General features: G+C 42.6%; 1 protein-coding gene and 1 non-coding gene across 5 annotated transcripts in view; both read left to right on the top strand.

Moving 5' to 3' along the window:
• P2RX7 (purinergic receptor P2X 7) overlaps positions 1 to 1,868 on the top strand; it is a 53,996-nt gene extending 52,128 nt beyond the window's left edge. For all 4 annotated transcript variants that reach the window (XM_032653860.1, XM_032653858.1, XM_032653859.1 and 1 more), the window contains exon 13: positions 398 to 1,868. In XM_032653860.1, coding sequence (XP_032509751.1) covers positions 398 to 895 — 498 coding nt within the window. In that variant the 3' untranslated portion in view covers positions 896 to 1,868. The remainder of the gene's footprint in view (positions 1 to 397) is intronic.
• Positions 1,869 to 13,749: 11,881 nt separating this feature from the next.
• On the top strand, positions 13,750 to 13,880 carry LOC116739414. Its single transcript, XR_004345585.1, has one exon. It is a non-coding gene; the product is annotated as a small nucleolar RNA SNORA24 (small nucleolar RNA).
• The last annotated feature ends 4,394 nt before the right edge of the window (positions 13,881 to 18,274 follow it).

Raw genomic sequence — 18,274 nt, forward strand, 5'->3', positions numbered from 1 at the left:
AGTAAACATATCAATTCGTAAGATCATTTCCTCATAACAAACATAGAACATCATTATGTGATAAGAGAATGACCTGGGAGGAGGGGAACTACCTAGATCAGGTGGTCAAGGCAAGAAGGTCTCTCCGAAGAGATATATGTATTGAGGCCTGGCTTTTCTGAATTTCACTTTCCAAATCTGTAATATGGAGATCAGAACACATATCTCACGAGGTTCTCCAAAAGCTTAAATGAGGCAGTGCTTGCAAAACACAGTCCTGATATATACATTTAATAAATGATAGCTACTAGTATTAATGTAATATTAAATGTAATTTTACAAGTTAATAATAAAGTTAAAGAACCTAGAACCCTAGGGGTTGTCAGTGCTGATGGGTTTGGAAACTTGCCTTTTTCAGAGACCCCCGATGGACTTCACAGACTTGTCCAGGCTGCCTCTGTCTCTTCACGAGCCACCCCCCATTCCTGGACAACCAGAGGCTATCCAGCTGCTCAGTGAAGGGGCAACCCCTAGATCCAGTGACTGCCCGAATTGGTGCCAGTGCGGAAAGTGCCTCCCATCCCAACTCCCTGAGAGACAAAGATACTTGGAGGAGCTGTGCTGTCGGAAAAAGCTGGGTGCCTGTATCACCACCTCAGAGCCGTTCAAGAAGCTTATCCTGTCCAGACATGTCCTGCAGTTCCTCCTGCACTACCAGGAGCCCTTGCTGGTGCTGGATGCAGATTCTACCAACAGCCAGCTGCGGCACTGTGCCTACAGGTGCTATACTACGTGGCGCTTTGGCTCCCAGGACCTGGCTGACTTTGCCATCCTGCCCAGCTGCTGCCGCTGGAGGATCCGGAGAGAGTTTCCCAAGAGGGAAGACCAGTACAGTGGCTTCAAGAGTCCTTACTGATGTGCTGAGCAGTCATATAACATTGCCTTTGCTTGCATCTTGAGCTTCACCTGCAAAGATGTGTGTCCAGATTTTCAGCCAAAGGGAAATGTGCTTTCCTCCTCCCCCAGCTCTGTTTGTGTCAGAGAGCAAAGTGACCAGTGTAAACAAACAGCAACTAAACTAGAATCCCTCAGCATGGACTGAGAGTCAAGAGATTCAGATTTATATCTCCATTCTATCCCTAGGAAGTTGTGTGATCCTAGGCCTTTAACCTCTGTACCTCAGTTGCCTTATTATCCAATCTATTGTTTCACAGGGATATTAGGAGAGCAAATTGAGACAGTGTACACAAACTCTCTTATTAACACATAAAGAGCTACATGAATGTGAAGCAGCTCGTTTTGAGGTGAGACTAGGATAGTGTCCAACTATCAACAAACCCTTGGGTCCTGGTTAAAGAATGGGGAGGATTAAAAGTTTTGGCACAAATTTTTTGGCATTTGTCCTATAGGACCTGAGAGGTTATATCTCCTCCCCTTGTGTCTTGGCAGCTCTGATCACTTTATCCAATGATAAAGTGATGCTGTGTCAGGTTCAGGGTCTTGGTCTTAAGATGCTGTCAGCTTCCACTTCCTGTCCCTTGAAACTCTTGCTGTGAAGGAAGCAAGCTCCCATGTAAAAATCTGCCTATCCTGAGTCCACCCTGCTGTGAAGAAGCCCAAGCAGCCATGTGAAGAGGAGAGATGCCCCCAGCATTCAAGCCGTCCAAGCCCATGGGAGAAAAGAAGCCTTCAGATGATTCCAGATCCTGCTAACATATGACTGCAACTGCATCAGACAACCCAAGTGAGAGCTACCCAGTGAACCCACAGAACAAAAATTGTTATTTTAGGGCTTCCTTGGTGGCGCAGTGGTTGAGAGTCCACCTGCTGATGCAGGGGACACGGGTTTGTGCCCTGGTCTGGGAAGATCCCACATGCCGCGGAGTGGCTGGGCCTGTGAGCCATGGCCTCTGAGCCTGCGCGTCTGGAGCCTGTGCTCCGCAACGGGAGAGGCCACAACAGTGAGAGGCCCGCGTATCGCAAAAAAAAAAAAAAAAGTGAATAGCAGGTTTTCGGATCCTCCTGCAGGATTTCCGTTTCAAGGTTTTGGCACTAGAAAGGACTATTTCTTTTTTTTTTTTTTTCGGACTATTTCTTAACGACAACTATTTTAAAGAATAAATAGAGAACATTATTCAAAATTGTGACTAATGAAAGATCTGTGAGTTGTTTTGTTTTTTTTTTTTACGGTATGTGGGCCTCTCACTGTTGTGGCCTCTCCCGTTGCGGAGCACAGGCTCCGGACGCGCAGGCTCAGCGGCCATGGCTCACGGGCCCAGCCGCTCCGCGGCATGTGGGATCCTCCCAGACCGGGGCACGAACCCGTGTCCCCTGCATCGGCAGGCGGACTCTCAACCACTGCGCCACCAGGGAAGCCCAATTTTGACACTTTTTAAAAGTCATCAGCTTTCTACTGTTTTAATGTAAGATAATATGAACAAAAACCTTCTTTTCTGGTCCCAGGATTTCATCTGGCTTTAAACTCAGGAATCAAGTTAACTGGGCCAGATTTAACTCTCATTTTTACTACCTTTCAGAGATATTTTTGAAAAGTGAATTATATATGACTTCTTCAGAAGTGAAATTTTTTACTCCAAGAATTCTATGTAACTGCTACAGATTTCCATTCTGATAGCCTCTGAGCCTTCATATGTTATTTTTTGATGCCTTCCCCCCTAGTGTGTTTCTATCACCTTGTGGAGACCCCAGATGGAGTCAGCATTTGGAATGACAAATAATCACTGGATCCACCTGTTGTTTTCACCTTTCCCAGATGCTCTGGGTGAGAAGGTGAGAGGGTGATGTGTTACATTAACTATGTGCAAAATGTCTGACACTTCCTACAACAGCATGCATCATATTTATATTCTTATTTTTGGTCTACAGTAGAAAATAGTGTCATCGCCAAAGGCATCCCAAGGAAAGTCACATTTTGTAAGATCTGTTTTTTGTACTTAAATCCATTCTCCTGTTATAGTAATTGCACAGTATTCACTGCTTCATCTCTGTACTGGAGATCTGCTTTCTTGTAACACTGCCTGATTTCATGTAGCATTGGTTATGGACTTGCATTCCTCTCTTTAGAAGGAACCATTTTTAAAACGCTTCCTAATTCTAGCTTGGCAATGTAGATGTCTTAACAGTTTTGATAATAAAAAAAAATAACGTGTAATTCGCGTTTACCGAAGTATTCCTTTTACTTTTTCTCAGAAGATCCCCAAATCAGTTAACTCATTCACTGACACATTCATTCAACATATACGCACTGAGGCACTTTGACATACAAAGATATGTTTTTAGTCTCTGCCCCCAGTTCCTAACACAGAGCTCCTAAATCCCCTGGAATTTAGAACTGTCTTGTGTTCTAATGAGGCCACTCTTGGTGGGCTCCTGGATAACTTCAGGAAGGGAGCTGGTCACCAGAAAGACCAAGCCATGATTAGAAGCTTAGAACTTTCAGTCCTACCACCTTATCCTCTAGAGTGGGGAGGGGTTGGAAATTGAGTTAATAATCGATTTTGACTATGTGATAAAGCCTCCATAAAAATCCCTACACTGTGGGGTTAAGAAAGCTTCCATATTGATGAATACATCCACATTTCGGGAGGGTGTTACACCCCCAACTCCACAAGGACAAAAGCTTCTGCACTCAGAACCCTTCTGGCCCTCACTCTATGTAACTCTTCATCTGGCTGTTCATCTGTATCTTTTAACATATCCTTTATAATAAATGGGTAAATGTAAGTGTTTCCCTGAGTTCTATGAGCCACTACAGCAAATTACTGAACCTGAAGAGGGGGTTATAGGAACCCCCAATTTATAACCAGTTGGTCAGAAGTACAGGTGACAACCCTGGACATGACTGGTGTCTGAAGTGGGGGACAATCTTGCAGGACTGAACCCTTAACCTGTGGGGTCTATGCTAACTCCAGGTAATTAATGTCATAATTGAATTGCAAGACACCCAGATGGTGTCTGGAGAGTTGGAGAATTGGTTGGTGTGGGAAAACCCCACGCACATTTGGTGTCAGAAGTGTTACGAGTAGATTATAGGTAAACAGGAGTTTTCTTTTAGGCACTTACTAGAGATCAATGATAAATAAGGTTGCCACTCTCATGGAGATGTAAGGATATGGACATTAATCAAATAATTCAAACAAATATAAACTTATAACTTATGATGAGTATCATGATGAAGAAGGTAAAAGATGCTCTGAGAGCCTATAATAGGGGAACTTGACCTATTTGGGGAAATCAGAGAAATCTTCCCTGAGGAAGGAGCTCTTCAGCTGAAATTTGACAGATAAGTTCTAGATAACTATGTGAGTTGGGGAGGAAAGAGCATTCTAGGCCAAGATAATAGCATGTGCAAAGGTCCTGGGGCTGACAAAAAGCATAGAAGGTTTTCAGAATTTAAAGGAGACCTGTATGCCTGCTCCATAAATAGTATGGGGAAGTAAGGAATGAGATAAGACTGGACAGGCAGGGGTTGGACTGCATAGCGCCTTGAAGGTCATGGCAAGGAGTTTTGTCTTTATCTTAAGAAAGACCAATGGAGACTCAATGAAGGGTTTTAAGTAGGAGCCTGGTAAGATTATATTTCATTTTTAAAAGATCATTCTGATCGCCAAGAGTGGTGGTAGACATAGTTTTAATTTTCATTTCAGTCTTTCCCTACTCTGTGAAACACATGTCCCAGATTTACAGCAAAATGGACTGATTCTCTTTTCTCTCCTGCTCCTCCTCTCCCGGCAGTGAGAGCACCGAGTCCTAACCACTGGAACACCAGGGAATTCCCATTATGCCTTGATTTTTAGAATATCTCCTGTCCCAAGTTGGTGGAGATGAGAACACTCGTTGAGCTTTGGGTCAGGGTCAAGAATGTGCCAAATCTAGAGACAAGGGGCAGTCAACAGAGCCCACAGATGCATTCCATCCTGTGGAGTAAGGCCTAAAATCAAGGTCTAATACTACGTGCTGCCTTAACATCTGGTGAAATCAGGAAGGCCTAGTTTGGCTTAACTGCAAGTTTTTCTTCTTGGTCTGATTGAAAATGTCACCTAGTTAAACAACCTTCCTCATCAGATGGACCAGATGCAGTTTCTGCTGATCCCTGCATAGTGGATTTGCGTTCCCCACCAGGCCATGGAATTATCCAAAAGAGCCAACGACATTCTCCTGTGGGAACTACAGGACACCTCACCCTCCGGATACTACAAAGCAAGCTTGCCTCCCACTGCCTCTGGTTGTTCACTCTGTTCCTAAACGCTACCCCCATGTGACCCTGCAGGGCGTGTGGTGTCCTTCTTCCCTGTGCTGTGAGTATATGTGACCAATGAACTGCTGTCAATTTCAGCTGTCCAGTGCTGGGTGTCATATGTTCAGCCATCCCCATACCCCCAGGGTGGGAATCCCTCCCTTACCAATGCAGTGAAGAGGAGGTGATTAAGATACCCTTAGGGGCTTCCCTGGTGGCGCAGTGGTTGAGAGTCCACCTGCCGATGCAGGGGACACGGGTTCGTGCCCCGGTCCGGGAAGATCCCACATGCCGTGAAGCAGCTGGGCCCATGAGCCATGGCCGATGAGCCTGCGTGTCCGGAGCCTGTGCTCCGCAACGGGAGAGGCCACAACAGTGAGAGGCCCGCGTACCACCAAAAACAAAAAACAAAAATCAACAACAACAACAACAAAAGATACCCTTAAAGCCAGTTGTCCTAAAAAATTAGAGGCTTGGCTTCTGCGCAGTCACTGTCTGCACAAAGCCCTGTTTCTTAGAGCCCATGGGGAACTGGGACCACTACTCCCATTTATTCAAAGTAACCATTTGAGTGCACTGGGTGTGGTTACACTTTCTGCTACTTGTATGTTTCTCAACCCATACTCTAATCCAATGCAGTCATCATTCCAGGAATCCCTGAGGGTCCGCTGATTGAAATCCTTCTGCTCTCTCTCTTTTAAAAAAAATATTTATTTATTTATTTGGTTGCATCAGGTCTTAGTTGCGGCACACAGGATCTTCGTTGTGGCACGTGGGATCTTTAGTTGCAGCAGTGGGATCTAGTTCCCTGACCAAGGATCAAACCCGGGCCCCCTGCATTGGGAGTGTGGTTTCTTAGCCGCTGGACCACCAGGGGAGTCCCCTTCTCCTCTCTTTTGAATAGATGTAGACATCACTATCTTCTTTCACTTTTACTGTGATCTTTCAGTTTCCTCTTTTCCAGTCCCAAGAGGGTTATGAATCATGTTTCCAAAACAGATGATGATCTATGGAAAGGATTTTGCATTTCTAACTTCCTTAGTTCTTCTGAATGAATTATGAGGGTCATATGTATGTGAGTCTTCAGGAATCAGAGGTGGAGGCCAACACTTGTCATTTTAATCAAATAATTACCATACTTGACAGGCTTGGATAAGAGCCTTAGGCAAGCCTTAGGCAAGGCTGTTGAGTATAGTAGGTTATGAGTTCTTTTATTTCCCCAAGGAAACAAGAAGCTCCTCAAAGGCAATGGGCTTGGTTCTGTGTGCCTGCATGCCTATTCCAGCACACTAGTGCAGTGGGGAAGAGCTGGGACACTGGAAACTGACCACCTGGCTTCAAATCCTAGCCTGCCCACTAATTAGCAGAGAGGCCTCAGTTTACCCAATTCTTAGAAAACTTAGTTGTATCTTTGTATCCAAGGGTTGTATTAAATATTAAATGTTCTAAGAGTAAATGTATGTGAAGCACTTAGCACACTGCCTGGCACAGAGTAAGCGGTCAATAAATGTTAGGTATTATTGGACTTCCTTGGTGGTACTGTGGTTAAGGACCCACCTGCCAATGCAGGGGACATGAGTTTGAGCCCTGGTCCGGGAAGATCCCACATGCCGTGGAGCAACTAAGTCTGTGCACCACAACTACTGAGCCCGTGTGCTGCAACTACTGAAGCCCATGAACCTAGAGCCCATGCTCCGTGACAAGAGAAGCCACTGCAGTGAGAAGTCCGCACACTGCAACAAAAAGTAGCCCCTGCTCGCCACAACTAGAGAAAGCCTGTGCGCAGCAACAAAGCCCAACACAGCCAAAAATAAATTAAAAAAAAAAAGTTAGGTATTATTGTTATTTAAAGTGTTAACCATGTCTAACGATGCTGGCTATTATTGTTATTTGGACAGTGCCCAAGCATCACTCCTAAGCTCTAGGCCCATATATTTAACCATGTGTGGATGAATATTCTACTTAAGTAGTTTAGAGGCAACTCAAATAAGTACAGGGGAGAAGTAACCATCTCTGCTTCCTCCACCCCCACCCACACGGGCTCTTCTGGAACTCCCAAGCTCGGTTAGTAGCACCACCTGCCATCAGCTCAGTTTCCCAAGTCAGAAATCCAAGGGACAGCCTCACCATCTCCCTTCTCTTCCTCCATTCCATCCAATCTCACCAATTCATTCAGCAAACATTTATTGAGCACCCTGGCACTGGGTAGGTGCCAGGATAAACAAATGAACCAGACAGGCTGTCCTGGAGGTTAGGTGAAGTGCAGAAGATGGGCAAGCAATGTGTAAAGGGATGAGTTGAGCACAGCCTGGGATAAAGGGTCTGAAAGAAATAAGCAATGCGCTGTGCTAAAAACAATGGAGTTATTTCTGACAGGGGTCAGGGATGGCCTCTCCAAGGAAGTGACATTTAAACTAGATCTGAATGTCAAGAAGGAACTGACCATGACGAGTTGGAGGCAGGACATTTCAGGCAGAGGGACAGCAAGCACAAAGCACTGAAGTGGGAAAGAAATGAGTGTGTTCCAAGAACTGTCAGATGGCCAGTGTGACTGGGACATTTACAACAAGGTCTCTGGACCTTCTAGTCTAGCCAGGAGGGACACAAGTTTACTTCTTACTGCTTCATAAACGATGTGGTCCCATCTCAGTGAGACAGAAGCTCAAAGAAAGACAAAATAAAATCCATACAGTCAAGAGTAGTCACAGGGGGCTTTATGAAGCTTGTGACACATGAGCTGCCCCTCCTAGATGAAGAGACTGGAAACATTCAGTGGGATGAGAAAAGGTATTCCCAATAGGACTAGTGGCACCAGCCAAGTCCAGAGAAATGAGTATGGTATGTGCTAAGACTACAAGTAGACTTGACTGGCTCCCCAGATTGGGAAGAAAGTGGATGAAAGTTAAATAGAGGCTGATTTGGGGAAATCTTTTTTTTTTTTTTTTAAGGGCTGAGATGTTTGGACCAATTGCAAAGTTAAGGTGGAGCCATTCTTGGGTTGACAGGAGATGTGAGGAAAGCAGTGACTTAAGAACATCCTTCAGACATCCATGAGGATGTTGGGTGAAGGGGGAAACCCTGGGAAGGGAGATTACTTTTAGAAGTCTGCTGGAATCATATAAGAGTGACTCAAAAAGCAACCTAGACTACGAATTGGGTGGTGGTAATAGAAAGAACAGAATCTGAGTAAGAATTTGAAAAATTCCTTTAAATCCAACACTAGAGTGTCAGTTAAATAAATTATGGTAGATAGCTAGTGGGAAGCAGCCGCATGGCACAGGGATATCGGCTGGGTGCTTTGTGACCGCCTGGAGGGCTGGGATAGGGAGGGTGGGAGGGAGGGAGACGCAAGAGGGAAGACATATGGGAACATATGTATATGTATAACTGATTCGTTTTGTTATAAAGCAGAAACTAACACATCATTGTAAAGCAATTATACCCTAATAAAGATGTTAAAAAAATAAAAATAAAAATAAATTATGGCACACTCATGTAATAGCACTCCATGCAGCTATTTAAAATGATGCCATAGAAGGATAGCAAGTGACCCTGAAAGGTGTTCAAGGCAGAACACCATCTGCAGGACATTTCTTACTTAAGGGAGATGTGAGTCTTCAATTAGGGTTCACTTTTTTCTTGCAAAGGTATTTATTAAAAGCCTTTAACCCTGAATGCAAGTTTAAGGAGATAAGACTCACCTCAATCCTCACTGAAATATGTCACAGATAATAACAAATTCAGAGATATCAGAAAAGGTCAAATGATGTTTTCCTGAAATCCAGAAATCAAGCTTAAAAACCATCTTTTGTGTTCCCCTCTACCATGATTTGTTTTGGGTCAGTCAGTCAAGAGTTGGCATATATGGACTTTCCTGGTGGTGCAGTGGTTAGGAATCTGCCTGCCAATGCAGGGGACATGGGTTTAAGCCCTGGTCTGGGAAGATCCCACATGTCATGGAGCAACCAAGCCCATGCACCACAACTACTGAGCCTGTGCTCTAGAGCCCACGAGCCACAACTACTGAGCCCGTAAGCCACAACTACTGAAGCCTGTGTGCCTAGAGCCTGTGCTCTGCAACAAGAAAAGCCACCTCAATGAGAAGCCCGCACACCACAACGAAGAGTAGCCCCTGCTCGCCGCAACTAGAGAAAGCCTGTGCACAGCAACGAAGACCCAACACAGCCAAAAATAAATAAATAAATAAATAAATAATTTTAAAAAAAGAGTTGGCATATGGCTGGCTCTACCCCTCCTGTAGGTTCAGTCTTGCTCCCGCCACCACCAAATGCTTATGTTGAAGTTCTAACCCCCATTATCCCAGAAAATGACTGTATTTGGAGATGTAGCCTTTAATGAGGTAATTAAGGTAAAATGAGATCATACGGGTAGCTCCTAATCCAATCTGATTGGTGTCCTGATAAGAAGAGGTGATTAGGACACAGGCACAGAGGGAAGATCATGTGAAGATACAGGGAGAAGATGGCTGTCTATAAGACAAAGAGAGAAGCCTTAGAAGAAACCAACTCTGCTGACACCTTGATCTTGTACGTCAAATTTCTGCTATTTAAGCCACGCAGTCTCTGGTGCTTTATTATGGCAGCTATAACAAATACTTCGATTCTCTCTTTTTAATTGTGACAAATATATTTTAAATACAAAATCTAATGCTTGGCTTCCTCATGTATTTAAGTTTCTCAAATACTTAAATGCAAAATTACTATATGATCCAGCTATTCCACTCCTAGGTATATACCCAAAAGAATTAAAGGCAAGGACTCAAATACATACTGGTACACAAATGATCATAGCAGTATTATTGACAATAGCCAAAAGGTGGAAACAACCCAAGTGCCCATGAAGAGATGAATGGATAAACAAAATGGGTTATATACATACAATGGAATATTATTTGGCCATAAAAAGGAATGAAGTACTGACACATGCTACAACACGGACGAACCTTGAAAACATTATGCTAAGTGAAGTAAGCCAGACACAAAAGGCCACATACTATATGACTCTGTTGATATGAAATATCCAGAACAGGCAAATCCATAGAGATAGAAAGTAGAATAAAGGTCACCAGGGGCTGAGGGGGAGAAGGAAATGAAGAGTTAGTGTTTAACGAGCACAAAGCTGCTGCTGATGAAAAAATTCTGGAAATGGATAATGGCCATGGCTGTACAACACTGTGAATGTGCTTAATGCCACTAAATTGTACACTTAAAAAGAGTTAAATTTATGTTATGTATATTTACCACAATTTTTTAAATTAACAAAAGCAAAAACTAATGCTTAGGCAACTGTGGGATTTTTATATTTTGTGGAAATTTCCTTATATCATTAAAATATATATACTTTTTTTGCAGTCTAGACTCTCTTAGTCTGAGTCTCAATTGGAGGCTTGGTGATAGCTTGCTGTTCATACTTTTTTGTTTCTTCCAACCACATATAAATGTGTCTTGTAAGAAAATATTCCATTGGAGATCCCCAGCTTGGCCAGCAAGCCAGGAGAACAATATTTGTGAGGATATGCAAAGAAGAAGGGATAAACCAGTGGTTGGTGGATATAAATCTTACCTTTGGCTTTCTTTGGATGGAATTGGAGGCACTGATCTTGCCTGAGGCATTGACTTTACCATCCACCATCAGGGAAGAAATTTCTACCTTTCTGATGGGAATAAATCTGCCTTCAGCAGATAAAGCACTAAAAGACTACGTTCCCAAAGGCACTTGCTGATGCCTGTGTGGAGCCAGGCTCACAGGCAGGGAGGCATCACGTGTACACTGTGCCCATTCACGGTTTGAGGACTGCCTGGCGCAGTATCTGGATTCAGCTTTACTTGCTCAGGGTACATCCACATTAGCTCCCGTGCCTCTGGGAGAGCAGAGTGGCTTCGCCTCCCAGGCGGGTAAGGTGAGAAAACCCACATGCAGCCAGGCAGTACCGATGGGTAATTACTGTGAGTATCTTTGTGATGTGCCACAGAGGCCTTATCAAAAAAGTGCTGGGACAGGTCACCCTGGAAATGGGACAGTAGTGTCCAGGAGAATATAAGGCGGGCTGAAGTGGCTGCCTCATAGAAACACGTCCAAATGTTGAAGTGAAGCAGAGAGGGGTAAAATGAGAGCAGAATATTTGAGGAAAGGAAGAAGTCCCTGTGGGAAACTCATTTTGAATAAACTCTATCTGCAAAACTCTAGATTTACAAAATAAGTAAATAGGATGGGTGAGCATGATTTTTGTTTTTAAGATTCCTTTCAGTAACAATTCAATGAAATTAAATGAAAGTGGAGTCCTCCCTTTTAAGAGCTTATCTGTCAGAGAGACAGCGGGGGATGTCCAAAGCCTGGGCTCTGACTAACGGTGAGACCCTTTTAAACCTCATCTTAGTTTTCTTATTTGCAAAAGGAAAGGACTGGGATAAATATGATCTCTAAGGTACTTTTAATCTCAAAGTGCTTCCCCCATTGTATAAAATGCGATCAGTTTGTACTTGACATCAGGCTTACATAAAGTTCATAGCACATCACCTGGTAAGTGTGGTCAATGAATTTACTGTGTTGGTTAAAATCAAAAGTCCATACGATTGCCTCTGAGGCCCTACTTGATCTGGCCCCTGACTACCTCTAAGGATCTTACCTCACCTCACTCTCCTCCTTGCCCACTATGTTCCAGGTCTTTCTATTCCTGGAACACATCAAGCTCATTCCTACATCAGGGCCTTTGCATTTGCTGTCCACTGTGCCTGGGATCCTTTCCCCCCAGATTTTCAGAGAGTTGGCTCTTTCCTGACATTCAGATCTCAGTTCAAAAGTACTTCCTTTGAGAGGGCCTCCCTCAAGCTAATAGATATACAGAGAATTCAACACCCACTAAGAATGCATGTTCTTTTAGGGTGCACATGGAACATTTGCAAAACAGACATGCATGTATCTCCTTCAATATATTCCCAATGAACAATATGATATAGATCAGGTTCTCCAACTGCATTTTAATGAAATTTGGAATTAATTTTGAAAAGATAAATCTTTAGGGAATTCCCTGGCAGTCCAGTGGTTAGGACTCTGCCCTTTTACTGCTGAGGGCCCCAGTTCAATCCCTGGTGGAGGAACTAAGATCCCACAAGCTGCACGGCATGGCCAAAATAAAAATAAATAAATAAAACTCTTCTAAAAAATAAGGTTTATCTTAAAAAAAAGATAAATTTTAAAAATATTTGGAAACCAAATAAAATATTGCTAAATGACTCTTGGAAATATTTAAAACTGGATGATAGTGAAAACACCACACGTCAAAATTGGTGGGACATAGACAGTGAAAGCACTATTTTAAAAGGAAATTTATAGCTTTATATACATTTATCAGGAAACAAGAAAGGTTAAGAAAGACATGAGGCTAAGCATTCAACTCAAATACTAGAAAAGAAGCAGCAGAACCGAAGGAAATAACTATTAGGACGGAAATCAACAAAGTATAAACAACTGAGATGACTAACAAAACTAAAAGCTGATTCTGTGCAAAGATTAATAAGATAAAAGTCTTGGACTTCCCTGGCGGTCCAGTGGTTAAGACTCTGCACTTCCCCTGAAGGGGGCACAGGTTCGATCCCTGGTGGGGGAACTAAGAAACTAAGATCTCTGCATGCTGCTCGGCGCCTCCAAGAAAGAAAAAAAATTTCCCTCCACGTTTGGACTTCCCTGCTGGCGCAGTGGTTAAGAATCTGCCTGCCAATGCAGGGGACACAGTTTCGATCCTTGGTCCAGGAAGATCCCACATGCCATGGAGCAACTAAGCCCGTGCACCTCAACTACAGAGCCTGTGATCTAGAGCTCGCAAGCCACAACTACTGAGCCCATGTGCCACAACTACTGAAGCCCGCGCGCCTAGAGCCCGTGCTCCGCAAGAAGAGAAGCCACCGCAATGAGAAGCCCACGCACCTCAACGAAGAGTAGCCCCCGCTCACCACAACTAGAGAAAGCCCGTGCGCAGCAAAGAAGACCCAACGCAACCAAAAATAAATAAATAAATTTTAAAAATCTCTGTACTTTGCAGCCTTTGTCTCTGTGCATTACCAATCACAGCATCAGCCTTTTTCTACCATTGAATAGGAGACCCATCTAGTTACCACAAGAAAAGTCATAAAGAACACTAAATGGGGAAAACACTTCTACTCTATTAAACATCTTTATTTTTCCACTTATTTTTTTAAGAAAAAAAATCTAAATTCACACAAATAGTCTTGAAGCTTTTACCTTGTTTGGGTGAGAGATTTATTTTCTGTGCTTATAAAAAATATGTTGTGGGGAGGAATAATGATTTACCTAATTAAGTTAGCTTTGTACATCTCCCTCAAGCTCTAGTCCCTTGCCAGGTATTCGAGTATACATAGAAAAACGTACACCAAAACCCTCCCCAAAGAAAATAAATCAAACTGTTCAAAGATTAAAGACTAAGGATAGTAAATTAAATTCTCTGTAGCTTAATCGGAATTAAGAATCTTATGCTTCTCTATGTATCTTCGAGACCTGTCAGCTGTGGCAGTCTCCCTTCCTAGCCATGGAAGAGCATATTCTTGTTTATTGGCAAAGCTGTCACCATTTATTTGGTATGATATTCTGACTTGTACAAGTAACATTCTTTACTTTAAAAACCTAGAGGGTGGGCTTCTCTGGTGGTGCAGTGGTTAAGAATCTGCCTGCCAATGCAGGGGACATGGGTTTGAGCCCTAGTCCGGGAAGATTTCACATGCTTCTGAGCAACTAAGCCCATGTGCCGCAACTACTGAGCCTTCGCTCTAGTGCCTGTGAGCCACAACTACTGAAGCCCGGGTGCTTAGAGCCTGTGCTCCGCAGCAAGAGAAGCCACTGCAATGAGAAGCCCGCACACCGCAATGAAGAGCAGCCCTGCTCGCCACAACTAGAGAAAGCCCGCCCGCAGCAATGAAGACCAAACACAGCCAGGAAAAAAAAAAAAAAAAAAGCCCTGGAGGGTACTGGGTTATTGGGTAAACTTCTAACTACAGTTCCAATGTTTCTAGGAAACTGAACTAATTGTTCCAATGGATGATGGAAAACATATCAAGAAATCCAAAGCAATATGGGTGAAGTCTTATTTAGCATCCTGCAGTACACTGCCAAACATGATTTTAAATCTCAAGCATGGTATTCAAGTGGAGAATAAATGAGTGTTTCCTTGCTGTAAATAAATAAATAAATAAAAGAATCTTATGCTTATAGTGTTTCTATGAAGTTAGTAATTATATTCGTTTCCTATCGATGCTGTAACAAACTATGGCAAATTCAGTGGCTTAAGAAAACACAAATATATTATTTTACAGTTCCGGAGATCAGAAATCCAAAATGGGTCTAATGGGCCAAAATCAAGGTGTTGGCAGGCTGTGTTCCTTCAGGAGGCGCTGGGGGGGATCTATTTCTTGCCTTTTCAAAACCTATTAAAAAATTGGCTCAAGAAATGAATCACAGACTTAAATATAAAATGTAAAACTATAAACTTTTTAGAAGAAAATGGAGAATATCTTCAGGATCTAGGACTATGCAAAGAATTCATAGACTTGACACTTAAAGTACAATCCATAAAAGAAAAAGAAAAAATAGGGCTTCCCTGGTGGCACAGTGGTTGAGAGTCCACCTGCCGATGCAGGGGACATGGGTTCGTGCCCCGGTCCGGGAAGATCCCACATGCCGCGGAGCGGCTGGGCTTGTGAGCCATGGCCGCTGAGCCTGCGTGTCCGGAGCCTGTGCTCTGCAACGGGAGAGGCCACAACAGTGAGAGGCCCGCGTACCGCAAAAAAAAAAAAAAAAAAATCAGTCCTCTTCAAAATTAAAAATGTTTGCTCTGCAAAAGACCACATTAAGAAGATGAAAAGTCAAGATATGGACTGGAAGAAAATATTTACAAACCACATATTTGATGAAAAATAGGATCTAGAATATATTAAAACCTGTCAAAACTAAATAGTAAAAATCAAATAACCCAATTAGAAAATGAGAATTCACTGCAGAGGATACATAGATGACAAATATGCACACACAAAAATACACAACATCATTAATCTTTATGGAAATGCAAGTTAAAATCACAAGGAGATACAACTACACATTTATCAAAATGGCTAAAATAAAAAATAGTGACAACACCAAATGCTGATGAGGATGCAAAAAAACTGGATCACACACTTTGTTGGTGGGAATGTAAAATGTTACAGCTACTCTGGAAAATAGTTTGGCAGTTTCTTAAAACACTAAATGTGCAACTACCATATAACCTGGCAACTGCAATCTTGGGGATTTAACTCTGAGAGACGAAAACTTATGTTCACACTAAAAACCTGTGTACAAATATTCATAATAGTTTTATTTTATAATAATAGTTTTATTTGTAATAGCCCCAAACTGGAAACAACCCAGATGTCTTTCAGTTGGTGAGTAGTTAAACAAACTGGTACATCCATTTCATGTAGTTAATAGTGTGTGGTATTAGTGGAGGGGTAGATTAGTAGGACAGGATAGCATGTGATACTATGCAGTAAAAAAAAGGGGGAACAAATTATTGATATAGGCAACAATGTAGATGAACCTTTAGGTAGTTATTCTGGATGAAAAAAAGCCAATCCCAATAGGTTCCATACTGTATAATTCCATTTATATAACATTCTTGAAATGACAAAATTTTGGAAATGGAGAACAGGTGAATGATTGCTGGGAATCAGGGGCCAAGGGAGATAGAGAGGGTTGGGTGTGGCTATAAAAGGGCAAGAAGAGGGATCCTTGTGGTGATGGAGCTGTACTCTATCCTGGCTGTACCAATGTTGATATCTTGGTTGTGACAATGTATCATAGTTTTGTAAGATATTACCGTTGGAGGAAACTGATAATAGAGAATTACTGGTATAGAAAATCTGGTATAGAGAATTTCTCTGTATTATTTCTTACAACTGTGAGTCTACAATTATCTCATATTAAAATATCTAACTAAAAATAATCAAATAAAAAAAGAAAACACAAATCTATTATTTTACAGTTCTGGAGATCAGAAATCCAAAATGGGTCTAATGGGCCAAAATCAAGGTTTTGGCAGGCTGTGTTCCTTCAGGAGGCACTGGGGGGAATCCATTTCTTGCCTTTTCCAGAAAGCTTCATTGTTTGGCTCATGGCCTCCAATTAGCAATCTCATCACTCTCACCTGTGCTTCTGTTGTCACAGGCCTTTTCTGACTCTGATCTTCAGCCCCTCTTCCATTTTTTAAGAACCCTTGTGATTAAACTCACCTGGATAATTCAGGATACTCTTCCCGTCTTAAAATCCTCAACTTAATCACATCTGCAAAGTCCCTTTTGCCATATAACGTTAATACAGTCACAGGTTGCAGGGATTAGAACACTGATATCCTCAGGGGGAATCATTATTCTGCCCCCCCACAGTAATTAAGACACCATCTGGGAAAGTTATCAGATTTGACACTAATGGGACTGTATCTTCAGGTCCTATTTTCCTGAGTCTGTTGGGTAATCCTTCCAAATAATTAGGTATCTAATAGTTTCCAAGTAAATTTGAGAAGATATTACATCATATGCTAATGTCAGGGAACATGATGAAATGTATGGGGGTTCCAATAACTAGCATCTCCACAAGCATGACTTCTCCCATTTCAAGGTGACCCCCATAATCCTCATTATCCCTTAAACTTACATAACATACCAAGCAATGGAACCATAAAAACAGTCCCACATAATATTACACAATGATTTAGTGGACAAAATGATTTCACAGCATTTTAAAGCTACATAATGAAATATTTAAGAGCAAAGATTCTGGAATCCGACAGACATGGACTCAAATCCTGACTGAACCAGTTGCATGATCGAAGTCTCAGTTTTACTCCTCAGTGCCCACCTAGGTTCACATGAGACCAAGTGAAAGCAAGCCTATAAAGCTTTTAGCAGCATATTATTAGCTGCTGTTATTAATATCATAAAGGCGATATCATATTTGACACAATAACATCGATCCCCATTTTACATATAAAGAAACATACTCCCGGGCTTCCCTGGTGGCACAGTGGTTAAGAATCCGCCTGCCAATGCAGGGGACATGGGTGCGAGCCCTGGTCTGGGAAGATCCCACATGCTGCGGAGCAACTAAGCCCATGCACCACAACTACTGAAGCCCGCGTGCCTAGAGCCTGTGCTCCGCATCAAGAGAAGCCATCGCAATGAGAAGCCCGTGCACCACAACGAAGAGTAGGCCCCACTCACCACAACTAGAGAAAGCCTGTGCGCAGCAACAAAAGACCCAACGCAGCCTAAATAAATAACTAAATAATAAAATAAATTTATATAAAAAAAAGAAACATACTCCCCAAAAGTAAATAGCTCATCTAAGGATGCATAACTAGTAAATAATCATATATATCCCAGTGTCTGGCACACACTGTATCCACTCCTGAATACCTTTGTTTTCAGTAATATCAGATACAACCCCCGCAAGTCGACCTCACAACTGCTCCATCACCTCTTGTATTCACAGCTTTTTTCCTATCCATCCTCTATTCTCTGTTGCTTACCAAGGGATGTGGTCTCTGAGGAGTTTATACTACCCTGAAACCAAATGTCAAATGTGCTGAGATTTTAAGACACAGTTTCAGAAACAGGTCCAGCTCATCTGCAAGAATATCATACTTCCCATTTTCTCCATTTTGATAAGCTATAATTCCCCCCACCCACTGAATGGGAGGAAACATTTGCAGATCATATATCTGATAAGGAATTTCAGCTGCAATATATAAAGAACACTTACAACTTAAAATAGACAAATAACCCAATTAAGAAATGGGCACTTCCCTGGTGGTGCAGTGGTTGAGAGTCCTCCTGCCGATGCAGGGGACACGGGTTCATGCCCCGGTCCGGGAAGATCCCACATGCCGTGGAGCGGCTGGGCCCGTGAGCCATGGCTGCTGAGCCTGGGCGTCCAGAGCCTGTGCTCCGCAACGGGAGAGGCCACAACAGTGAGAGG

Source organism: Phocoena sinus, chromosome 14 (assembly GCF_008692025.1).
Source record: "Phocoena sinus isolate mPhoSin1 chromosome 14, mPhoSin1.pri, whole genome shotgun sequence".
In the NCBI taxonomy this organism is placed as follows: domain Eukaryota; kingdom Metazoa; phylum Chordata; class Mammalia; order Artiodactyla; family Phocoenidae; genus Phocoena; species Phocoena sinus.